The sequence below is a fragment of the Mytilus californianus genome, unplaced genomic scaffold (genome assembly GCF_021869535.1).
Source record: "Mytilus californianus isolate M0D057914Y unplaced genomic scaffold, xbMytCali1.0.p SCAF_5, whole genome shotgun sequence".
NCBI classification, from domain to species: Eukaryota; Metazoa; Mollusca; class Bivalvia; order Mytilida; family Mytilidae; genus Mytilus; species Mytilus californianus.
Window position 1 is genome coordinate 109,165,535 of NW_026262701.1, and position 26,939 is coordinate 109,192,473.

The window sequence follows — 26,939 nt, forward strand, 5'->3', positions numbered from 1 at the left end:
TTTAAAGTTCTTTAGATCTGTAACACATGAAATGCAAAATAAATATTTTGTTTTAATTTTCAGACATGGGTATCTCAGTCAAGGATGTTGATCCACATGATTACACAAAGGCACTTGCTGCCTTCTTGAAGAAGTAAGTATTGATTCTTCACTTGGTTCCAGGAGACAGGTCCTCTATAAATCCTGCTAAAAGTATGCTTTGTCACCTAAATTTTGATGCTTGTATGAGTCGGGGCTTTAACATATCAATATTTCCTTTTGCAATGTACAAACTTGGGGTTTAGAAGTACATGTATGAGTTTGAAATTATTTTATTTTGGGGTCTTGAAAATAACACTTATTTGCCCATTCATAAATAAGACAGTTAGTTAATTTAGATTTTGAAATGTTTTTATATAGAACTGTAAAAGTTAAATCATTATCTTGTAGGTTATAAAGGAGGTTGAAAAAGAAACCAAATGATTCTCCAACAAAATGAATTTTCTGTAAAATCATTAACATGTTGAAGCCCACCTCCGGGTGCGGGATTTTCTCGCTGTGTTGAAGGCCCATTGGTGGCCTTCGGCTGTTTTCTGCTCTTTGGTCGGGTTGTTGTCTCTACACATTCCCCATTTCCATTCTCAATTTTATTATATACAAACTTACTTGCTAGGTGATGCCATAATTTCTGAATGAGTTTTCAAAGGTTGATACTCTCTAACAAGCTCACTTGCCAATTGTTGAAATTTCAAGTACTAGCCAAAGTCCTACACACATTAATGACATATATATCAAGACCGAGACTTCTGTTAACAATTTTATATCATTTTCAAATAAAAACAAAAAACTTTGTCATATTCTAATCTGATATTTTCTGGCAACATACACCAAAGTGTTTGTTGGATTAAAGTTAGGAAAAGTAGTCACTGGAAATGGACAAGGTATGGAGAAATGAAACACTCATCTTTTTGTTTTATTCAAATGTTTTCTTGATATTTTGAATTGTCTGTAAAGACGAGCTTTTTTAATGAATTTATTTATCAACAGATCTGGAAAGATGAAGGTTCCAGATTGGGCTATCATCATCAAATTAGGCAGATTTAAAGAATTAGCACCTTACGATGAGGACTGGTACTTTATTCGTGCAGGTAACAACACCATAACACACAAATTACATTTACTGTTTTCAAGACTTATTTTCTAGTAATTTGTAATCTCTGTTTTAATTTAAAAACAGATGGTTTAACCTATCAGGCATTGAAACAAAAACTGTTCAGGTAGGACTGTGGGAAGCTGTTTTACCTGAGAAATACTTGATTTCAAATGGTTGACTTTAGGTTAAAATTTAAATTGAACAGAAGGAGTGACAAGTTGCAAGAAATATATTTATTATCAGTTTAATTTTGGTGTTCAGAAATATGGATATTCTGACAGTCTTCACAATAAACTTTTAAAATTGGAAAATTTTAGTTTCTGTTGGCCTGTAGAGATGACTTTTACAGGCCCGAAAAGCAATTTTTCAAGCCTGGGCTGCTGGGCCTGTGGCTAAGCTTGAAGACTGTTCTCATTTTATTATTATACAGTATCACACAAAAAAGAGGGTAGAGCAGAGACAAAATTAAGAAAACAAGATGCATTTTGTTATTTAATCGATATCAGTTCAACTAAATAGGAACATCCATTTCACACAAAAAGAGGGGATATTAGTCTTCTTATGACAGATACTATATCATTGGAATATTTCACTGTATGCTTTGTTATGTTGTATACATCAAAAATGGTACTTTTAACAAAAGAGGATAGAAATTAAAATGACGACTTTTTGTTTTCATCTTTGTAGTTGTAACAGATTGAATTAGTTGTTAAATTGTATGCTTAGAATATTTTTTTTTTACACTTTGAGAAAGCTTCATTCCCAAGAGACTAAGTTTCGATATATTTTTTTTCGCTGGTTGTGGTATCAGTATCAAAAAGTTGTGTTAAATCAGGAAAGTATGACAACAATGGGAATATCGAAATTCCAATAGATTTTCCTTCAATTAAAATCAAGCAAAAATAATCTACCTTTGTACAAAGATTAGTAAATGTAAGTAAAATCACAAAAAATGTGTTCATTTGAATTAAAATTCACATTGATTTATTGCATTTGCTGACTTGGCTGAAAATTTAGACCTATTGTATCCTATTTTATAATCCAAGATGGCAAAAGACACCCACCTTAAACAGTTGAAAGTGTCATAGTGACCAAGGACAAGACTTTAATGCTAATATTTTCGTAATTTTCACAAATCACCCTAGAACATACAATAAGTATGCAATAACAAGGAACAACAAACCTAGTATATTGTGTCTTTAACCTCAGACTTTTTTTCATCTTTGCACATTACTTTGGGATCCGTTTGACATGGGTGCTTACAAAATATATACTGTGAGCTTAGAAGTTATATTGAAATAGCCAAAACACATTTTTTTGGTCTAAAAATATAACCATTGAAACCTTATGTGTTATATTGTCTATTGTTTAATGGTATGTTTTCTTTTTCAGCTTCAATCTGCAGACATTTGTACATTAGGTCTCCATGTGGTGTAGCCAACTTCACCAAAATCTATGGAGGTAAGTTAACTGATATTTATCAGCTACACAATGGAGTTTTCTACGGCAATCTCCAGTATTGATGTATGATTCCATGGCAACTGAATCTCCTGCCTTTTAGGTCATAAAGAATTGGGTTTCATTAAATATTATATGTACATAAGAATTGTACATTTTTGATCTTGTTTGCTTATGAAAAAAAAAGCAAATTAACAACGGATGTGTTTTCATTTAGAACATGAGAAGTGCATTAAAGATATTAAGAATCTACCACTTACAAACTTTTCAGTTGTGTCAGACTTGTGAAGCCTACTCAAAATAGTCGTAGGTCCATGAAAAAACAAATTGTTTATACAATACATAAATGAATAAACACCAAGACTTCATAATTGCTGACAGAGGAAACATCTTGAAAAATTGATAGCACAAATGTAATTCAACAAGTGGGTGTTTTTATGCCCCGCCGTAGGGGAGGGGGCATTAAGTTTTACCCTTGTCCTTCAGTACAGACGTCCATACGTCCCAAAGTCCCAAAACTGGTTTCTCTAACTTTAGTTTGCCTCAACCAAATGTTAGGAAACTTATACACAATGCTAATTACCACAAAACACAGATCAAGTTTGAATTTGGGTGGCATTACTTTTACCTTTCTAGAGTCTAAGAGTTATACCCCTTTACAAATGGAAAATTTGTTTTTCGTTTCTGTTCTCTAACTTAAGTTTGCCATAACCAAATGTTATGAAACTTGTACACAATGCTTATTACCACAAAACTCAGATCAAATACGAATTTGGGTGGTGTCACTTTTACTGTTCTTGAGTTATGTCCCTTTATAATGTTATATGCAAGTGGGGGCATACATTCCCCATTTATTTTTTCCTTTTCACTTATTAGGACTGTAGAATACTATAGTTTAGTGTTTACAGCTGATACAATCATTGGCATCTTAAGATGTGAATTATTTACAGATTGAAAAACATTTTATTTTGTTTATAGGAAGAAAAAGGAACGGTACAGCTCCCAGCCATTTTTGCAGAAGTTCCACCAGTGTTTCCCGTAAAATTCTACAGTCACTCGAATCACTGAAACTTGTGGAAAAGGATGCCAATAACTCTGGTAGAAAGCTTACTGCTCAAGGCAGAAAAGATTTGGACAGAATTGCAGCCCAAGTGAAAGAAAAGCAATCCAAAATTTCAAAGCTGTTGTAAAAACAGTTAAATGTAAAATAAAGGACTGAGAAGTGATATCCTGTTTTCTTTTAATTGCAGAAATAATTAATCTGCTCTATGATTATAACATGTTAGGGATTTTATATATACATCACTCCCCGTCATACCAGAATATAATGGAGTTAGCCAAGAAGAATATGACCACAATACAGTTGGTTTGACTCGTCACTAATTAGCTCGTCATATGTCTTGGTTTCTGTATAGAAACTTATCTATAGTTGTTCAATTCTTGACACAGTCAAATCATGGCATTGATTAAGATTCTAACCTTAGATGGTTATATATATAACTAAAATTTTTATGGTGTAATGATAGTATGGGGGTGTCATCCAAGTTGTCTTCAATCTGACTGATTCTTTGATCATGCTCGGAAGAGGTTCTGTCTACTTTTTGTTTGGAATATCCTCTGGTTTTTATACGACCGCAAAAAAATTTTGTGGTCGTATATTGGTATGACGTTGGCGTCGTCGTCGTCGTCCGAAGACACATTGGTTTTCGCACTCTAACTTTAGTTTAAATGAATGGATCTTTTTGAAATTTGACCATAAGGTTAAATACCACAAAAGGAAGGTTGGGATTGATTTTGGGGGTTATGGTACCAACAGTTAAGGAATTAGGGGCCAAAAAGGGGCCAAAAATAAGCATTTTCTAGTTTCCAGACAATAACTGTGGAACGGTGTATGGATCTCTCTGAAATTATACTACAAGTTTCCATACCACAAAGGGATGGTTAGGATTTGCTTTGGGGGGTTATGGCTCAAACCGTTTAGGAATTAGGGGCAAAAAAGGGGGAAAAACAAGGTTGTCCTGGTTAATGGACAAATACTTTAGTACAAAACATAATTTAAAGCAGTGTAAGGGAGATAAATCAAATACATCATTGAAATTATCTCCCTTACACTGCTTTTAAATTATGTATAAAGTAATGGTTAATGAACAATAAAGATAATTTAAAACAGTGTAAGGGAGGTAATCCAAATACAACGTTTTGGTTACTTCCCTTACACTGCTTTTAAATTATGTTTAAAAAAATGCATATTTATAAAGGAAGACCAGTAAAAATATCTGCAAATGTTGCATCTTTTTTTTTCCAAAAAAATCCATATGAAAGATTTGACACTATATTTTTAATTCTATTATAAAATAGATTAAGTTAGCACTATGGTAAATTTAAATGGGTAATTATGGTTGCCAACTCCATTGGAAATTTGAATTGAGATTATGACCATATCTTGAGGGAAAGAATTTTTTGGGGGAAAAAGGGGGGGGGATAAAAAGAAATTGTGGGGGGTCAATTTTTTCTCATTTCAGATTTCAGAAATTAAAAAGAATTATTCTTCAAATATTATTTTTTTTTCAAATTTCAAATATTGAAAAATTTCAAGAAGAAATCTTTAATTGCACAGTATGGCACATTAGATTTGTAAAATCTTTGATCACATTTATTTATTTGTTATGCCGAATCTAACAGTGTATTTAGATTTTTAATTTTGGGTCCAGTTTTCAAATTGGTCTACATTAAGGTCCAAAGGGTCCAAAATTAAACTTTCTTTGATTTTAGCAAAAATTGAATATATGAGGTTCTTTGATATGCTGAATCTAAACATGTATTTAGATTTTTGATTTTTGGCCCAGTTTTCAAGTTGGTCCAAATTGGGGTCCAAAATTAAACTTTGTTTGATTTCAACAAAAATTGAATATATGGGGTTCTTTGATATGCTGAATCTAACCATGTATTTATATCTTTTATTTGTGGACCCCGTTATCAAATTGGTTCATATTGAGGTCAAAAGGGTCCAAAATTAAACTTTGTTTGATTTCATCTAAAATTGAATTATTGGGGTTCTTTGATATGCCAAATCTAACCGTGTATTTAGATTTTTAATTTTGGGTTTTGTTTTTTAAATTGGTCTACATTAAGGTCCAAAGGGTCCAAAATTAAACTTATTTTGATTTTAACAAAAATTGAATTCTTGGGGTTCTTTGATATGCTGAATCTAAACATGTGTTTAGATTTTTGATTATGGGCCCCGTTTTCAAGTTGGTCCAAGATAGGGTCCAGTATTTAAACTTTGTTTGATTTTAACAAAAATTGAATTCTTGGGGTTCTTTGATATGCTGAATCTAAACATGTGTTTAGATTTTTTATTTGTGGGCCCCGCTATCAAATTGGTTCATATTGAGGTCAAAAGGGTCCAAAATTAAACTTTGTTTGATTTCATCAAAAATTGAATTATTGGGGTTCTTTGATATTCCAAATCTAACCGTATATTTAGATTTTTAATTTTAAGTCCCGTTTTTTAAATTGGTCTACATTAAGGTCCAAAGGGTCCAAAATTAAACTTAGTTTGATTTTAGCAAAAATTGAATTCTTGGGGTTCTTTGATATGCTGAATCTAAACATGTGTTTAGATTTTTGATTATGGGCCCAGTTTTCAAGTTTGTCCAAGTTGGGGTCCAAAATTAAACTTTGTTTGATTTTAACAAAAAATGAATACTGTGGATTCATTTATTTTCGTGGGTATCAATTTTCGTGGATAGAGAAAAAAAGACGTTTCGTGGTATACGTAAATTCGTGGATCGCTGATTACAAAAAAAAAATCAAGATACGTAATTCGTTGATTTCTTTTTTATTTAGATCATATAACCTCCTTGGTTTGATTAATAATAAAACAAACAAAAAAGAAGGAATTCATTGAAAAAGGTTGGAATTGTCAAAATCCTCGCTTGGTCATTCTATGTTAAAGTGTTCATTGAAAACTTATATTACAATAATGGACAGAGACAACTAATAATTTGGTTTTTTTTGTTGACATTTATAAATTCTTGCCGGAATTTTATATGGCATTCGAACACTATGATTGAAAGCTCATTTCCTTAATCACGATATAACAGTCATATAAGTAAAATGTGTGAAAATAAATGTTCCTGTCATAAACAATATTACCTACAGGCAATATCCCCGTACTTAATCCTATTGATTTTTAATCACAAGTAAACCAAACTTTGACACGATAATTAACAACTTGCAGTTATTTTCCATGAACAGTTTTAATCAATTTTAAAAAGTAAATTATCAATGATATTCGATATATTTATTATTGATTTAATCAAAATACTTGTATCTTCTTTCAATAAAAACATGTGTTATGTTATAATGTTTATCGCTAGTCAACACTATACTAGAACCTGCATAACATAACCGGAAATAAACATCCGACTCCATGCACATTTCTCGGGATTATTCTTCGTTGAATTCTTAAATTCGTGGTTCGCTGTTACCCACGAAACCCACGAAAATTTGTATACCACGAATAAAAATGAATCTACAGTATATGGGGTTCTTTGATATGCTGAATCTAACCATGTATTTTGATTTTGGATATTGGACCATAATAGGTAAATTAAAAAAATTGAAGTTCTTAGACCACATTCTTTCTGTGTCAGAAACCTATGCTGTGTCAAATATTTAATAACAATCCAAATTCAGAGCTGTATCAAGCTTGAATGTTGTGTCCATACTTGCCCCAACTGTTCAGGGTTCGACCTCTGCGGTCGTATCAAGCTGCGCCCCAGCGAAGCATTTTATTGTCGTAATGATATGCACCTTCAAATAATTGGAGGCAGAAAATTCATTTGCTGATGTAATAATTGCCAGAACAGTAAGTAGAACTGTGTTGTCAGATCCTTGTTAGCAAAGGTTGGACACAGGATCTGTAATTTAATCAGATGGAGTCGGTCTTTGTCTGCTACTATAGACATTGTTTCCATGTTCTTTCTGCAAAATCATGGGTATACTTTATAGGCCTTATTTCAATCCTTTTGGCTTCTGGTAAGTGTATTTTTGTTTTGTTTTGACAATGTCATTGAACTATGACAATGCTTACTAAGTGTAGTGAAGCTTGTCAAAAGTGCCAGTGAAAGCTAATGTCTTCTCTTGTCATATGTTGTCTGAAGTTTTACAAAAATATTTCCAACCCCTATTTCGATCGATTTCAACTTGTTCCAAATCATCTATAGGGTGTCTTAGATTAAAAAAAATCTGGAGATCCAGCTGATCAGCAGATATGACCACCAATACTTGAAATATTGAGTTGAGGGTAAACAGGCAAACTGGTAGTTTTTTCATGGATTTTGTAAAAATGAAATTTTCAGTATATAATTGTGAAATGATAAGTTAAATATATATACATTGTACGGAGTCTGTATTATACTGTTCAAGGTGGTCTACCTCTGAAGTAATTTTACTTTGAAAATTGCATTAGAATAACAGATTTTTCATTTGTTTAGCAGTTATTGCATAATAACTAGTTGATATTTATGTCTCATCTATGATAGTAAGGGGGCATTATGTTCCAGTCTCTGCCTCCAATTGTCTGTCACATATCTAGTTAAAAGTTTTTGGTTTAAGGTATTGACCATTAAGGGCATACGATACAGTTTTGATCACACAGTGATTTCTTTTATGAAAATTTGCATACAAGCAATTTTTATACGACCGCAAAAAAAAAATTTGTGGTCGTATATTGGTATGACGTTAGCATCGTCGACGTCGTCGTCCGAAGACACATAGGTTTTCGCACTCTAACTTTAGTTTAAGTGAATAGATCTCTATGAAATTTTACCATAAGGTTCAATACCTCAAAAGGAAGGTTCGGATTGATTTTGGGGGTTATGGTATCAACAGTTAAGGAATTAGGGGCCAAAAATAAGCATTTTTGTAACTTCCAGACATAACTTGTGTGTTAGTGTATGGATCTCTCTGACATTCTACCACAAGGTTCCATATCTCAAAGGGAATGCTGGGATTGATTTTGGGGGTAATTGCCTGAAATTTTAAGGAATTAGGGGCCAAAAAAGGGGCAAAAACAAGCATTTTTCTAGTTTCATGACAATAACTTGTGTGTAAGTGTATGGATCTTTATGAAATTGTACTACAAGGTTCCATATCACAAAGGGAAAGCTGGAATTGAGTTTGGGAGCAATTGCCCATAACGTTTAAGAATAAGGGGCCAAAAAGGGGCTAAAAATAAGCATTTTTCTAGTTTCCAGACAATTACTTGTGTGTAAGTGTATGGATCTTTATGAAAATGTACTACAAGGTTCCATATCACAAAGGGAATGCTGGGATTGATTTTGGGGGGTAATTGCCTGAAAATTGTAGGAATTGGGGGCCAAAAAAGTGGCAAAAACAAGCATTTTTTCTAGTTTCATGACAATAACTTGTGTGTAAGTGTATGGATCTCTCTGAAATTGTACTGCAAGGTACCATACCACAAAGAGAAAGCTGGGATTGATTTTAGAGGTAATTTCCCCAAAATTTTAGGAATTAGGGGCCAAAAAGGGACAAAAAACAAGCATTTTTCTAGTTTCAGGACAATAACTTGTGTGTAAGTGTATGGATCTTTATGAAATTGTACTACAAGGTTCCATATCACAAAGGGAAAGCTGGATTGAGTTTGGGGGTAATTGCCCTAAATATTAGGAATTTGGGGCCAAAAACAAGCATTTTTCTAGTTTCCAGACAATGACTTGTGTTCAAGTTTATGGATCTCTCTGAAATTGTACTGCAAGGTACCATTCCACAAAGGGAAGGCTGGGATTGAGTTAGGGGGTGATGAATCATAAGGGGGTTCAAAAAATTGGGGGGGGGGGTTCCTTTTTTTTCTTTAAAATTTTCCATTTTAAATTGGTTATTTCTGATTTATATATAAAAGCAAATAATAATGATATGGTTTGAATAGGTAAATTAAATTTTTTTAAGTTCTTAGACCACATTCATTCTGTGTCAGAAACCTATGCCGTGTCAAATATTTAATCACAATCCAAATTCAGTGCTGTATCAAGCTTGAATGTTGTGTCCATACTTGCCCCAACTGTTCATGGTTCGACCTCTGCGGTCGTATCAAGCTGCGCCCAGCGGAGCATTTTATTACCTACATGTAGTCAATTTAGATATGTAATAAAACACATATCTTCATGTGCTACTTTTAGAGATGAATGGGGTCGGAATTTTAGACATTTACTCAAAATATCGGTTTCTTGGACATTTCTATCCTTCGGGTAAAAGCCTAACATTTCAAAAGATAAACGCGAGCAATTTTTTGCAAAAACATTTGGAAAATCTTGACATAAGTAAGCTCTAGTTTGTATAACAATGCTTTGGAAATAATTAGATTAATTAAAGTTTCATGATTTTAGAAAAAAAATTGCATTTTTTGTTGTATATTTATCTAATTTAAATAATAATCTGATTTTTTCATAAAAAATGGTACAAATAATCTTCAAACAAAATCAAACCAACGTCATTTTAGAAAAGATGGTTCAATGTACTCGTTTCCAAGCTAATGAATAAAATTAGTTGAAAAATGCATCTTTTCCTAATACCTCACAGTTAGACGTCGCGAAAATAACTTTTTACATCAGCAACATCATTACCGTCCATGTAACTGTATCGTATGCCCTTAAGTTGTGGTCATATTAACTTAAACTTGGTACACATTTTCATTATAATGTGAAATTATATAAAAATATATGCCAAATTAGGGTCTTGACCCATATGTGATAGTGTGATCTGGGCATGAACCCCGCGGTCACAGGAGGGGGCATTAAGTGTTACCCTTGTCTGTTTGTACGCATGTCCCAAAATTGGTTTCCGTTCTCCAACTTTAGTTTGCCCCAACCAAATGTTGTGAAACATTTACACAATGCTTATTAACACAAAATACAGATCAAGTTCGAATTTGGATGGCGTCACTTTTACCGTTCTCAAGTTATGCCCCTTTATAACGTTGTATGCAAGCGGGGCATCATATGTGTCCCATGGTAACATTCTCCATTTATTTTATTTGTGAATTTCCTTCTGGTTAATCTTCTTTTGACCTATTTATGAACATTGGACATTGAAAACTTCACTTAAATGTTTAACTTGTTTTCAGCCTTTCTTGTAGTTTTTGTGCTGGTATATATTAGTTAATATTGTGTAATAATGGGATATTAAAGACACAATCCAACAATCCAATATAATATGGCTGCTCTTTTGATATTGATGATATCTTACACAAGATTGGAGGGTAATTAGATTGAACTAAAGCTCACACATTTGTTTAAATCATCTTGAAGGTGTGTAACATTTTTGGAAATACAATGCATTCAGTCAGTATATAACTGGCAATCATAGCACATCTTTTTAAGATCATCTGGCCCAATGGGCCAAGTGAGCTTTTCTCATCACTTGGCGTCTGTCGTCGTCGTCCGTTAACTTTTATACAAAAATCTTCACCTCTTAAACTACTTGACCAAATTTAACCAAACTTGGCCACAATCATCATTAGAGTCATCCGTATCTTCTTTAAAAAATGTGTCCAATGACCCTGCCTGCCAACCAAAATGGCTGACATGGCGATAAAAAGAAAATAGGTGTAAAATGCAAGTTTTGTCTAATATTTTGAAAACCGTAATAAATAGAGAAAATCTGACAGGGCAGAAATGTTCAGTATGTTGAGCTCTACCAATTACGTCAAAACTGTTAGGGGACTTCTTATAGGAGACGAATAACTATAGTTTAAGTGTATGGATCTCTATGAAATTTAAACAAAAGGTTCAATACCACAAGTAGAAGGTTGGGATTCATTTTGGGGGTAATTGCCCAAACTGTTCAAGAATTAGGGGCCAAAACAAGCATTTATCTAGTTTTCAGACAATAACTTGTGTTTAGTGTATAGAGTGTATAGATGTCTCTTAAATTGTACCACATTTTACAAAAAGAACATTTCTTCAAATTTTTTTTTTTTTGGGGGGGGATAAATTTTTTTTCCTGAAGATTTAAGAAATTATCAATTTTCCATTATTTTTTTTAGAGGGGGGGGTTAAAAAAAAAATTTTTTATTGGGGGGGGGTCAATTTTTTTCCCCTCAAGAATTAAGAAACAATTTATTTTGCCAATTCTTTGTATATAGTCTGAAAACAGATTTACTAAGTATTGCGCAACAGCACAGTGTATTGCACAACAGCAAGTAATCTTCATTATGCCCCCGCAATAGCGGAGGGGGCATTACGTTTTACCCTTGTCCATCTGTACGTATGTACGTACGTCCAAAAATTGGTTTCCGTTCTCTAACTTTAGTTTGCCTCAACCAAATGTTATGAAACTTATACACAATGCTTATTACCACAAAACATTGATCAAGTTTTAATTTGGGTGGCGTCACTTTTACCGTTCTAGAGTTATGCCCCTTTACAAATGGAAAAAATGTTGAATTTTTCGTTTCCGTTCTCTCACTTTAGATTGCCTCAACCAAATGTTATGAAACTTATACACAATGCTTATTACCACAAAACACAGGTCAAGTTTTAATTTGGGTGGCGACACTTTTACCGTTCTAGAGTTATGCCCCTTTACAAATGGAAAAATTGCTGAATTTTTGGTTTCTGTTCTCTAACTTTAGTTTGCCTCAACCAAATGTTATGAAACTTGTGCACAATGCTTATTACCACAAAACTCAGATCAAGTACAAATTTGGGTAGTGTCACTTTTACAGTTCTTGAGTTATATCCCTTTATTACGTTACATGCGAGCGGGGGCATCATCTGTGTCCCATGGACACATTCCCCATTTATTTGAATATAAATTCATATCATATAACCAATTCAAACAAGCATTTTTCTAGTTTTTATACGACCGCAAAAATTTTTTTGGGATCGTATAATGGTATGATGTCGTCTTCTGCGTTGTCGTCCGAAGACACATTGGTTTCCGGACAATATATTTAGTTTAAGTGAATGGATCTCTATGAAGAAGGTTCAATACCACAAAAGGAAGGTTGGGATTGATTTTGGGGATGATGGTCCCAACCATTTAGGAATTAGGGGCCCAAAAGGGGCCAAAAACAAGCATTTTTCTAGTTTCAGGATATTAACTTATGTATAAGTGTTTTGATTGCTCTGAAATTGTACCACAATGTTTAATACCACAAGTAGAAGGTTGGGATTCATTTAAGGGGTTATGGGGCCAACAGTTTAGGAATTAAGGGCAAAAAACAACAATTTTTGTAGTTTCCGGACACTAACTTGTGTGTAAGTGTGTGGATCTCTCTGACATTGTACCACAAGGTTCCATATCACAAAGGGAAGGCTGGGATTGAGTTTGGGGATAATTGCCCCAAACTTGTAGGAATTAGGGGCCCAAAAAGGGCAAAAAACAAGCATTTTTCTAGTTTTCAGACAATAACTTGTGTTTAAGTGTATGGATCTCTCTGAAAATGTACTAAAAGGTTCCATATCACAAAGGGAAGCCTATGATTGAGTTTGGGGGTTATTACTCCAAAAGGGGGGGGGGGGATTCATACTTTTTTCTTCAAGATTTTTCAAAATTCCAAAAACAATTTTATGAGGATTTTTTTTTTCATAATGTTTTGGTTTTTTTTCATAAATATTTTCCATTTTTACATTGATTTTTTCTGATTTATATATACAAGCAACAAATACTGATATGGCAGGAGAAACACACCAAACAGGGTGTGTAAATTATCATATATAACAGATTAACTAAGTATTGTGCAACAGCACAGTTTTGCGCAATAGCACAATAGCACAGTATTGTGCAATAGCTAGAAATCTTCAATTGGACAGTATTGCGCAATAGCAAGAAATCTTCAATAGCACAATATTGCGCAATAACAAGAAATCTTCAATTGCACAGTATTGCGCAATAGCAAGAAATCTTCAATTGCACAGTATTGTACAATAGCACATTATTGCGCAATAGCAAGAAATCTTCAATTGAAAATAAATACAAATCTTTTAACCAATTTCAATGGGATTAATTAAAAGTCTTTAATTTTTGGGGGTTCTAACCTTGTATTACTATTTTGGATATTGGGCCCCATTTTTAAATTGGTCTACATTGAGGTCCAAAGGGTCTAAAATTAAACTTTGTTTGATTTCATCAAAAACTGAATTATCGCGGCTCTATGATATGCTGAATCTTATTGTGCATTTAGATTTTTTATTTTGGGCCCTGTTTTCAAATTAGTCCATATTAAGGTTTGAAGGGTCCAAAATTAAACATTGTTTGATTTCAACTAAAATTAAATTTTTTGGTGTTTTTTTATATGCTGAATCTAACCATGTTGTTAGATTTTGGATATCAGACCATACTAGGTAAATTAAATGTCCCATTTCAAATTTTTAAGATATTTGACCACATTTATTTTGTGTCAGAAATCTATATTATGTCAAAATTTTGATCAGTTTTCACAATCCAAATTCAGACAGTATCAAGCTTGAATATTGTGTCCAAACTTGCCCCAACTGTTCAGGGTTCGACCTCTGCGGTCGTATCAGGCTGCGCTCGGCGAAGCATTTTATTGGAGTATATACTTGCATAAGAGGTGCATAGCGTTTCCGGATAACTCCTCTTACAGTGAACCATAGACCTATTTGCTCCCATGCTCAACTTTGTGTATTTTAAAATAACACTTTGCATCTGCGGGGGCATCATTTGTGTCTTCCAGACACTATAATACCTCAAAGAAAGTCCTACATTGACTTTGTTATAATACAGTTACTTCAGGAGTGGAGTGCGGGGGCATCACTTTTTAGCTCACCTGGCCCAAAGGGCCAAGTGAGCTTTTCTCATCACTTGGCGTCCGTCGTCCGTAAACTTTTACAAAAATCTACTCCTCTGTAAGATTTTACCAAACTTGGCCACAATCATTATTAGGGTATCTAGTTTAAAAAATGTGTCCTTTGACCCGGCCAACCAACCAAGATGGCCGCCATGGCTAAAAATAGAACATAGGTGTAAAATGTACATTTTGGCTTATATCTCTGAAACCAAAGCATTTAGAGCAAATCTGACACGAGGTAAAATTGTTTATCAGGTCAAGATCTATCTGCCCTGAAATTTTCAGATGAATCGGACAACCCGTTGTTGGGTTGCTGCCCCTGAATTGGTAATTTTAAGGAAATTTTGCCGTTTTTGGTTATTATCTTGAATATTATTATAGATAAAGATAAACTGTAAACAGCAATAGTGTTCAGCAAAGTAAGATCTACAAATAAGTCAACTTGACCAAAATGGTCAGTTGACCCCTTAAGGAGTTATTGCCCTTTATAGTCAATTTTTAACCATTTTTCGTAAATTTTTGTAATCTTTTACAAAAATCTTCTCCTTTGAAACTACTAAGACAAATTTAACCAAACTTGTCCACAATCATCATTAGGGTATCTAGTTTAAAACATGTGTCCGATGACCCCGCCCGCGAACCATGATGGCCGACATGGCTAAAAAATAGTACATAGGGTAAAATGCAGTTTTTGGCTCATATCTCTGAAACCAAAGCATTTAGAGCAAATCTGAAGGATTGTTCATTAGGTCAAGATCTATCTGCCCTGAAATTTTATGACCAATCAGGCAACACTTTGTTGGGTTGCTGCCCCTGAATTGGTAATTTTAAAAAAAATTGGCAGCTTTTGGTTATTATCTTGAATATTATTATAGATAGAGATAAACTGTAAACAGCAATAATGTACAGCAAAGTAAGATCTACAAATAAGTTAACATGACCAAAATTGTCAATTAACCCCTTAAGGAGTTATTGCCCTTTATAGTCAACTTTTTACAATTTTCATAAATTTTGTAAATTTTTGTAAATTTTTACAAAATATTTTCCACTGCAACTACTGGGCCAAGTTCATTATAGATAGAGATAATTGTAAGCAGTAAGAATGTTCAGTAAAGTAAGATCTACAAACACATCACCATCACCAAAACACAATTTTGTCATGAATCCATCTGTGTCCTTTGTTTAATATGCACATAGACCAAGGTGAGCGACACAGGCTCTTTAGAGCCTCTAGTTTGTCTAGTTGCCTGTTATCTTAAAAACTAAAATAGATACAGAGAAACTTTATATTTCAAAAATTATCAGCAAGACAAAATCTACAAATAAGTTAACATGATCAAAATCGTCAGTCGACTCCTTATTAGATTTATTGCCCTTTGATGACGTTTTTTTAACAATTTTTTGCGTTTTTGCCTTATCTCTTAAAAATTATAATAGATAGATAGAAACTTTAATAAGCAAAAATGATCAGAAGACAAGATCTACAATTAAAGACAATATGGAGGAAATTGTCCAACGACTCCTTATTGGATGTAAATTTTTACCAATTTTTTGCGTTTTGCCTTATATGTTCAAAATTGTAATAGATAAATGGAAACTTTGAATAACAAAAATGATCAGCAAGGCAAGATCTACAAAGAAGTCAGTTTTGCAGATATAGTATGGTACAGTAGACTACCACTCTTTATTGGAGTGATTGCCCTTAAATGACGATTTTTTTTTACCCTATTTTGTGTTTTGAGCAAAAACTAAAGAAGATAGAGAGAAACTAAACAGACAAAACGATCAGCATAACAATATCAACATTAAAGAGATTTTTGTCATGCGTTTTATTCTCGTCTACGATGAGAGTGTCCTTTGTTGAATATGTACATAGACCTAGGTGAGCGACACAGGCTCTTTAAGAGTCTCTAGTTTACATTCCTTGTTGTTAGCCAAACTGGTCTTTGGATAGGAACCAAAGAAAATTGTGATTTAGTAATGTGAGATAAAAATCTTGCAAATCATGGAGAATTGATTATTGTGTATGGATTCTCTTGATTTCTGGGGGAGGGGATATATGGCAGGAGTTTATCCGCCCTTATGATTATTAAGCTTTAGATTCCATGGAAATATGTTATTTCCGGAATGTACTGTAAAGTTACGTATTTCTTTAGACGAAATGATATGACTAAAACCCACTAAAACATTCAAACAACAACACTAAGTAACTGATAAATGTAATATTTGACAAATAAAAACATTAAAATTTCTAGGCAATAGGACACCACAACTTATCTGAATGAAAAAAAAATATACCAACATGAAGGTCTTGACAACAGTGCACCCACATGAATATGACAAAACAACCCATCATAATGGGCAAACTCACCTTAGGTTAAAAACAGAAATAACTACAACCGTTTGAACAAAAATGAACCTACAAAATTAACAATTAAAATGTGGTTTACTCTTTCGACTTTCTACGATTGATGAAGTTGAATTTACTTCTGTGTGAAAAGACGAATTGTAGGTCAACATTTGTGAAATGAAATTTGGACGGTAATTCGAGTATAGAATATGGGTCCAATGTGAAACCCAATATAAGCTATTGATATACTTAAAAATGTAGATAGCTGACTTTGTTTTTAGCTCACCTGGCCCAAAGGTCCACGTGAGCTATTATCATTACTTGGTGTCCGTCATTGACCGTTAACTTTTACAAAAATCTTCTATGAAATTTCTGAAACAAATTTAACCAAACTTTGCTGCAATCATCATTGGGTATCCAGTTTTAAAATTTTTGTCCTATGATCCCGGCTGCCAACCATCGTAGCCGACATAGCTAAAGTTATAACGTAGAGTAAATTGTTAGGTGTGTCTATGATCTTGAAAACCACTTTAGATAGGGCAAAATGTTGAGATCTACCTATTGTCTTTTTACATCAAAACGGTCACATGATTTCTCATAAGAGTAAATGCCCTTAAATTGTGAATTTTACCAATTTTATTGCATTTTTTGCCTTTTATCTTGAAAACTTTAGTAGACACATTAGATAGAAAATATGATCAGCAAGAAAAGATATACAAATAAGTCAATTATCCGAAATCGTCAGGCACATAGTAATCGCTTAGTTCGCCCGTCCTTGTGTCTGAAACAAATTGTTTCTGGGTAACTTTATTATCCTTCCTTGATTAGAGTCAAACTTATACAGAGCCTAAGAAGGAAGGGAAAGAAGCCTATTACCTAAGCAATAAAAATAATTGTAAAATCATTCAAGTATTAGTACTGTAGTAGAAAACCATAGACAATTTCTTGCCAGCACACAATAAAAGAAGCACTAGTTAGATGTCATGACGTAAGTGAATTGACCGCGAAATGGAGATCCCTATCATTAGCAACGTCGCGAAAACAACGTCTGTTTATGAGTTATCTACCCCTGATACTGTATCTAACTCAAATTGATTCTCATTGGCCACAGATTCTTTGGCAAATGTAACTGATGCAGTTGACGATGTCACGGAAACGAAGAGTATGATGAATTCTGGATATTTTGGTATGTTATGAAAGTTTTATGGATAAGTATTCTATCATTGGCGTTCTTTTACTTCAGGGGTCCCAAAGCATATAGAGCTATACTTATCTATCCCTTACCATAAACCTTATATCAACCCATACATAACCCCAAAACAAGCCCTAACCATAACCAAGGACATTCCCTAACCCAACCATAACTATAAATGAACCCTAACCCCTAAGTAAAAGAATAAATTTATTGACAATTTCGACTATGGGCGATTAAGAGCTTGACACATTCCATTGACATTAATTTTTGTCTGTTATTGAAGACCGGATGTTGACCTTTATAGAGTTTTTTTGTTTTGTATTTGTTGTTTGTGAGCTGTCTTATTGACGTATACCCACATCTTTTATTGAGAATTTATGTGAGGCTAAATCCAGACCCACATTGTAATAAACTCGTTTCCCAGCTTTATATTTACGAACTCTTACATGTATGACCCATTTGTATCTAAACTGTAATTTTCGTTGAACAAAAGTTTCATTATATCTGTGTAATCGTTTATCCCTTTAATAGTTCAAAATTACTTTTTTTTTTAGATGTTTTCCACCTTTTCCATTATTTCATTTTGATTTGCAATGAAATTGAATCTGAATTTACGAGCATCTTCTTGTGCTTACAAATTGGAAAGTTGGATATTCCTAGCTCAGTGTAACTATTTTCATGATGCTACGATAGTTAACTCTATCTTTATTCGACCATTATTACAGAGCATTTATCAATAAAGAACTTACGTATAGGAGATTAATAACATTGTCTATCCTTTTGATGAATATATATAAGCTTACTCCTTCTTTGATTTTTCGTTCGACTTTTCTATCCTTTCGCTCAACATTTCTCATCCTTTTTAAATCTTTAGAAATTAAAGTTCCCTTTTTTTTGTACAAAATTTTCTCTTTATTTTACCAATATTTCAATCCTACATATTCTTTCATATGAAGTCCTTTTTTGTCGAGCCTGCGACTTTTGTCGCAGAAAGCTCGAAATAGGGATAGTGATCCGGCGGCGGCGGCGTTAACTAACTTCTTAAAAACTTAATATTTCAGAAGGTAGAAGACCCGGATGCTTCATACTTTGTATATAGATGCCTTATGATAAGAAGTTTCCGTCTGTCATATGTCCATTGTCCTTGACCTCATTTTCATGGTTCAGTGACTACTTGAAAAAAGTTAAGAATTTGTTTTAATGTTAATTTCTCTCTTATTATGAGTAATAGGATAACTATATTTGGTATGTGCGTACCTTGCAAGGTCCTCATACCTGTCAGACAGTTTTCACTTGACCTCGACATCATTTCATGGATCAGTGAACAAGGTTAAGTTTTCGTGGTCAAGTCCATATCTGAGCTACTATAAGCAATAGGTCTACTATATTTGGTGTATGTAATGATTGTAAGGTGTACATGTCCAACTGGCAGGTGTCATCTGACCTTGACCTCATTTTCATGGTTCAGTGGTCATAGTTTAGTTTTTGTGTTTTGGTCTGTTTTTCTATACTGTATGCAATAGGTCAACTGTATTTCGTGTATGGAAATATTTTACGATGTTCATGTCAGTCTGGCAGGTTTTATTTGACCTTGACCTCATTTTCACGGTTCAGTGCTCAATGTTAAGTTTTTGTGTTTTGGTCTGTTTTTCTAATACTGTATGCAGTAGGTCAACTATATTTGATGTATGGAAATATTTTACGATGCACATGTCAGTCTGGCAGGTTTTATTTGACCTTGACCTCATTTTCACGGTTCATTGCTCAATGTTAAGTTTTTGTGTTTTGGTCTGTTTTTCTAATACTGTATGCAGTAGGTCAACTATATTTGGTGTATGGAAATATTTAACGATGTACATGTCAGTCTGGCAGGTTTTATTTGACCTTGACCTCATTTTCACGGTTCATTGCTAAATGTTAAGTTTTTGTGTTTTGGTCTGTTTTTCCAATACTGTATGCAGTAGGTCAACTATATTTGGTGTATGGAAATATTTGATGATGTTCGTGTCAGTCTGCCAGGTTTTTTTTTACCTTGACCTCATTTTCATGGTTCATTGCTTATGTTAAGTTTTGGTGTTTTTGGTCTGTTTTTCTTAAACTTTAAGCAATAGGTCAACTATATTTGGTGTATGGAATGATTGTGAGGTGTATATGTCTGTCTGGCAGGTATCATCTGACCTTCACCTCATTTTCATGGTTGATTGGTCAATGTTCAGTTTTCCTGGTTAACTTTTTTCCATAGATACTTTAAGCAATAGGTCAACTATATTTGATGCATGGAATGATTTTAAGGTGTATTAAAGGTGTACATGTATTTCCGGCTTGGTTTATCTGACCTTGACCTCATTTTCTTGGATCATAAATGTTAATGTGATACTTGTAGTAAAACTTTATATGTAGGACTATCAACATAAAATCAATGGTCAGTATAGAAGCGAGACATTTTAGCGTGTGCACTCTTGTGACTAATTGGATGCTGTCCTGTGTTATATTACATTCAACACAGTTGTTTTTGTATCTCTATAATACTGTTTTACTTGTTTCTTTTCACGCACCATCTTAAAAAAGTATTAGTATATATTCTGGTAAAAACAGTTTAGCAACACAAGTTCTGACTGAAAAAAAGTAAAATAAATTTATCTTTAGTTTGTGTTTTCTTAATCCTCAACTATTTGTGTATTCAAAAGTACTGCAGTTATGATGGTGAAATTGCAGACAGCTAAACGTACTGTTCTCAAACTTTAAGTGAAGGGTTCTAATTAAAAAATTCATACAACGCACACGATTGAGGAAGTGGTGAATCTGATGGCATAACTGATTACATATAAACAGAAACTAACATTTCCATCGCACAACAAATTAAATAATAATAATAAAAAAACTAAAAAAAACTGTGAGGGGCACTCCCCAGCCCCCAAATTTTTATCATATTTTTGTTTGTTTTCTTCTGTAATCAATTCAACATCCTTTAAAACAGGAATGCTGTTAATTTTAGATATTTTTTTTAGCAGTTTCTACAAAGATGTGAGCCCTTTAAGTTTGACCACCACTATAGTCTCAATGGAAGTGTTGCAAAACTTTCTTTGAGTAGTATAAAATGATAAATATAGAAACTGAATTCACGGAAAGAAAATCGATTTCGTCTAACTTCTCAGTATTCTTTTGAAATAAAATATTGTTGATAAATGGAGAATTCCTGATGAGACGAAACGGTAAATATTGCAGTGTCCTCATCGATTTATGATAATCGATCCCGGCATGTAACAGAGTAAATATAACACGAACTTGTGTACTGGAACAACATTATAAGGACAAGGAGATTAGATACAATAGGGGTAAGTGTATGTAATACATCTTTTGTATCATAATCTTATGTTTTTTCAGAGGTATTGAAAACAGATTAAAAAAAAATAAATAGATTTATATATTTATAAATAAAACCAAACAAATAATCCGAAGGAATAGAGTTAATTGAAATATTACATGGAATATTGGTTAATGAGAAAATGAACAATCGATTTTAGATAATTGGAAGAATAGTGATCTAAAACATTGTTTAGAATCAACGGATTTTGAAATACAACATTCCAAACGATTTTGAAGTTGCCATGCTTCTGTTAATGTGCTGGGAATATAGAATTCCTGTTCATTGTTTCATGATGAAAAAAAAAAACAAACCGTAAAGATGTAGAACGTACACACACACACACACACATATATATATATATATATATATACAGAAAATTTAGCATCAAAATCTGATGAAAGCATGTCAGGTTCAATATATGGAATAATGTAAAGACCTAAGTAGGACTGGGTGATTTTATTTATATTCTTGGCTGCCTTAATTTGAATTTTACTTTGAGTTTGTTGCTAATATAGCCCCAAGTTAATTTTAATCAGTTTATTTCTATTTTTGGTTATGAGCGTTCCTAACGAAGGTAAAACCAAGAAAGCGTTAAAAAAGTAAAACAATGACACATTTTATTTTGATATAGTTGTACGCACTAAGGTATTAATAACCTTTAAAAAAACTTTTGGTTCTAAGCGTTCTGTAAATCCAAAATTGCCCAACGGTGAAATATCAGCACGTTTTACTATTTCTACTACAACTCGGAATGGACTGTATGTCCCCAAGGGAATCATCCACACAGAGGTTAATTAATAATCTTTTGGCAATGACCATAATTCACAACGATAATATGTCATATTTCGTACGTTTTGTATTTGTAAACAAAACCAGTAATAAAGATGACACCTCTCTCTACTAACAAGTTTATCAGTATATTGTATTGATTTGCCCGTTCCGGTTATGTATAGGTCTACTTGTATATATGCATCTTTGGCTTTAGAACTCTCCCCACCCTACCGAACGCAGGAAAATTGGAACGTTTTAGAAGGTTAGCGAAAGATACCAAAGGGACATTCAAACTCATAAGTCGAAAATAAACTGACAACGCCATGGCTGAAAAAAAATAGACAAACAAGCAAACAAATGTTCACAACACAACATAGAAAAACTAAAGACCGAGCAACTCTAACCCCACCAAAAACCGGGGGTGATCTCAGGTGCTCCAGAGTCTATACAACTGCTAATGGATTATTGGTCCTCAAGGGTATCAGACCATTAAACTGTTACTGTTGGTTTTTTTCATACCTTTTGACTGTGAACGTACCTCATAAAGTATTACTCATAGTCAAACAAGCATCGTAGGTGCAACAACGTTACAGCTAACGTTTTATGAATATTGGTGATTTTGAAAAACGGATTTGCTAAAAAATAAATTTAAAAGATAAGTATAATGCCTGTCTATTTCCAATCAAGTTAAAATATAGATCTCTGATACTCATACGACTTAGACGCAAGTTACGATAGATTTTATATCTTAATTAGATTGGTCTATTTCGTTTTTTTAAGCCTTTATGTTGTCTTTCTGATGTCTTTCTTTTTTTGTCGGGTTGACGTACACCCCAGAACTCCTTTTATTCCTATTATTTTTTAATTGATATCGCGCTCTTCGAACTAAAGCCATGTGATGCTTTGAAAGTTGTTTTACATTGCAACCTGTAATATACCGTAATGAGAAACAAAAGCTGGTAACGAGTGACTTACGGACCGGCGTGGGCAGCGTCACGACATCCACACGATCAATATATAAAGTTATTACAGGTCGTAAAACTCTGATTAAGCTACATAGAGAACAGTTAACTCCAACGGTAGCCTGGATTTGTATTTTCTTTGTCACCGAACAACAACACAAAGAATGATTGATAGGGCCATTTCCGCAGAGCATGAATATTAATGCTGCAATTCATTTTATATATAGTCACATGGCCTACACTTTTAGTTTCAATACACGGCTATCAAATATTTAACTCTTTTTTTTCTGTATGAACACATCAAAGTTAAAACTAGTCCGTTTGAAATAATTTTTTGTAACAATGCAGACGGAAGGTGATATTACTTCCGTTTTAAGCACTTACATTTTTTTAATATTGAATTATTCTAAGTGTTTATGTACCAAAGACAATATGCTTTCTAATTGTTTCTTCATTTTTCTTATGTTTACTTATATAGTAAATGTAGATCTAACTGAGGTCAGATAACTGGTTAAAGAAGCAAGAAACTATTTTATAATTTTAAAAATTAAACTGCCCGGACCTAGGATTTCTTTGAATCTTTTAAAAGAACTGTAAATCTCTTTCAAATCACTGGCATTTGTACATGTAATAGTCATTAGAATATAGTCTTTTAATGCGTAATCTTACTGACCTTCAACATGCAGAGAGGCTTGTCATGATTAAAATAACAAACGATAAAGTTTGAAGATATCCTTTCATGGAATCACTGAAATAGACAAATATTTGTGGTGTTTTTGTCGTGCCCGATCCTACATTCAGTCGTCATCGGCCGTTCCAGCATTTAGTTTCAGTCTGTGGTTAAAGGTCTTTTTAGACATCAGTAACTTTGTCAAACTTGCATGGAATTTGATGAAATTTGGACAGAAGCTTTTTTATGACAAAAAGATAGTATCATGAGCAAAATTTTGAAAATATTTTATTTTACTGATAAATTGACTTAGTTTTTTTACAGTTAACACTCAGATGCAGTCTAAGGTTAAGGTTTTTCAGTCATCAACAACTTTGTTAAACATTCATCGAATTTTATGAAACTTTGGCAGTTTTTTTATGATTAAGAGGTAAAGCAAAAGTTTGAAAATATTTTTGACATTTTTCAGTATTTTACTGATAGACTGCTTGTTAACATTTACAGACAGTCTGGGATTAAAGATTAAGTTATTTTTACATGATAAATTTGTAAACCTTCATGGATGGTTATGAAACTTGGACAGATGCTAATCCTCAAGATCAAGAAAAATGCGTATGAAAAAACATAAAAATCTGTGTTTTAATAATAAATGGATTTACTTTTTACAGCCAAGATTGCACTTTTACACTGACAGCAGCAATCGCAGGCGAGACACGTTTTTAAAATATTTTTTTGTTGTTGCAAGAAATAGCCATGTCCTTCAATTTTCAAATCTGCTTCATAATATTATTCTCTTCCTTTCAGATGAAATAGAGTGCTAGAATGGCATTGAACTTGGAAACGGAAGTTTTATTCAAGAGAGGCACAAAGAGTAGAAATGGTTATACACAAACTAATGGATCGTTGCTTGTTCCTGTCGACAGTCACATCGACAGGGAACTTCTCGTTTCGTCTGATTTCACTCTTGACGGAAATATACCTCTTGCAACAGAAAATCATTCTCACAGAAACCTCCGGAGCTCATCAGACAGTCAGTGCAATGGCCGATTTCGAGCGTCATCCGGGGGAACTGGTAATGAAACCGACGACGAGTATTATACAGACGAAGAAGACGAAGTGTTTATAAATGGAGGGATACATATTGATAATTACTCTAAACCTTTAATGTATCCCCGTAATAGACCCAAACTAAAGAAATATGCTAAATATCATTGCGACAATTGTACCTGTAGGAATAGGAAAAATATCAAGCCTGTGATCTGTTGTTTCTGTTTGATTGCATCCATTGGATGTATGATCACGTTACTTGTCTTTTATTTTAATGATACAAACGATATAAAGAGTGAGAACTTAAACATAAAGACATCTAAAACAGATAGTTTAAGATATAATTTGGTAGGGTGTAATAACATTAAAGTTGAAGACGTGTGGACTGTTGGTCTATCTAAACTTAATACAGAATCCTCGTTTAGATTAGTGGATGTTAATAGTGATGGAATATTGGATGTTATCTTTGGATTTGGCACGGGTAAGTAATTAGTGTTGTTTTATTGGATGTTATATTTGGATTTGGCACGGGTGAGTAAGTAATGTTGTTTTATTGGATGTTATATTTGGATTTGACATGGGTAATTAAATAGTGTTGTTTCATTGGATGCTATTCTTGGATTTGGCGCAGATAAGTGAATAATGTTGGCTTATTTGGTGTTATCCTTGGGTTTGGCACGGTAAGTCAACAGTGATGGTAGATTTGGTATGAGTAAGTCCACAGTGATGGAATATTTGGTATGGGTAAGTCCACAGTGATGGAATATTTGGTATGGGTAAGTCCACAGTGATGGAATATTTGGTATGAGTAAGTCCACAGTGATGGAATATTTGGTATGAGTAAGTCCACAGTGATGGAATATTTGGTATGAGTAAGTCCACAGTGATGGAATATTTGGTATGAGTAAGTCCACAGTGATGGAATATTTGGTATGAGTAAGTCCACAGTGATGGAATATTTGGTATGGGTAAGTCCACAGTGATGGTAGATGTGATACGGGTAAGTCCATGGTGATAGTAGAGTTGGTATGGTAAGTACACAGTGATGGTAGATTTGGTATGAGTAAGTCCACAGTGATGGAATATTTGGTATGAGTAAGTCCACAGTGATGGTAGATTTGGTATGAGTAAGTCCACAGTGATGGTAGATTTGGTATGAGTAAGTCCACAGTGATGGAATATTTGGTATGAGTAAGTCCACAGTGATGGAATATTTGGTATGGGTAAGTCCACAGTGATGGTAGATGTGATACGGGTAAGTCCATGGTGATAGTAGAGTTGGTATGGTAAGTACACAGTGATGGTAGATTTGGTATGGGTAAGTACAGAGTGATGGTAGATTTGGTACGGGTAACTACACAGTGATGGTAGGTTTAGTACGGGTAAGTCCACAGTGATGGTAGATTTGGTATGGGTAAGTACAGAGTGATGGTAGATTTAGTGCGGGTAAGTCCACAGTGATGGTAGGTTTAGTACGGGTAAGTCCACAATGATTTTAGATTTGGTACGGGTAACTACACAGTGAAGGTAGATTTGGTATAAATAAGTACACAGTGATGGTAGATTTGGTAAAGGGTAAGTACACAGAGATGGTAGATTTGGTATAGTAAGTACACAGTGATGGTAGATTTGGTATGGGTAAGTACATCATGATGGTAGGTTTAGTACGGGTAAGTCCACAGTGATTTTAGATTTGGTACGGGTAACTACACAGTGATGGTAGATTTGGTATGAATTAGTACACAGTGATGGTAGATATGGTATAGTAAGTACACAGTGATGGTAGATTTGGTATGGGTAAGTACATAATGATGGTAGATTTGGAACGGGTGAGTACACAGTGATGGTAGATTTGGTATGAGTAAGTCCACATTGATGGTAGATTTGGTGCGGTAAGTCCACAGTGATGGTAGATTTGGTACGGGCAAGTCCACAGTGATGGTAGATTTGGTACGAGGAAGTCTACAGTGATGGTAGATTTGATACGGGTAAGTCCACAGTGATGGTAGATTTGGTACGGGTAGGTACACAATGATATTATATTAGGTACGGGTATTTACACAGTGATGGTAGATTTGGAACGGGTAAATTTAATACACAGTGATGGTAGATTTGGAACGGGTGAGTACACATAGATGGCAGATTTGT

General features: G+C 33.7%; 2 protein-coding genes across 2 annotated transcripts in view; both read left to right on the forward strand.

Moving 5' to 3' along the window:
- LOC127700545 (40S ribosomal protein S19-like) lies at positions 1-3,816 on the forward strand. The gene is made up of 4 exons (XM_052204091.1): positions 1-133; positions 1,027-1,127; positions 2,525-2,593; positions 3,569-3,816. The coding sequence occupies exons 1-4, from the start codon at positions 66-68 to the stop codon at positions 3,778-3,780; spliced, it is 450 nt and encodes a 149-aa protein (XP_052060051.1). The 5' UTR covers positions 1-65; the 3' UTR covers positions 3,781-3,816.
- A 17,417-nt stretch (positions 3,817-21,233) lies between these two features.
- The window catches only part of LOC127700551 (uncharacterized), a 33,228-nt gene continuing 27,522 nt past the window's right edge, over positions 21,234-26,939 (forward strand). The window contains exons 1-2 of the mRNA XM_052204092.1: positions 21,234-21,309; positions 24,549-25,272. Of these exons, the coding sequence (XP_052060052.1) occupies positions 24,567-25,272 (706 nt within the window). The 5' untranslated portion in view covers positions 21,234-21,309; positions 24,549-24,566. The remainder of the gene's footprint in view (positions 21,310-24,548; positions 25,273-26,939) is intronic.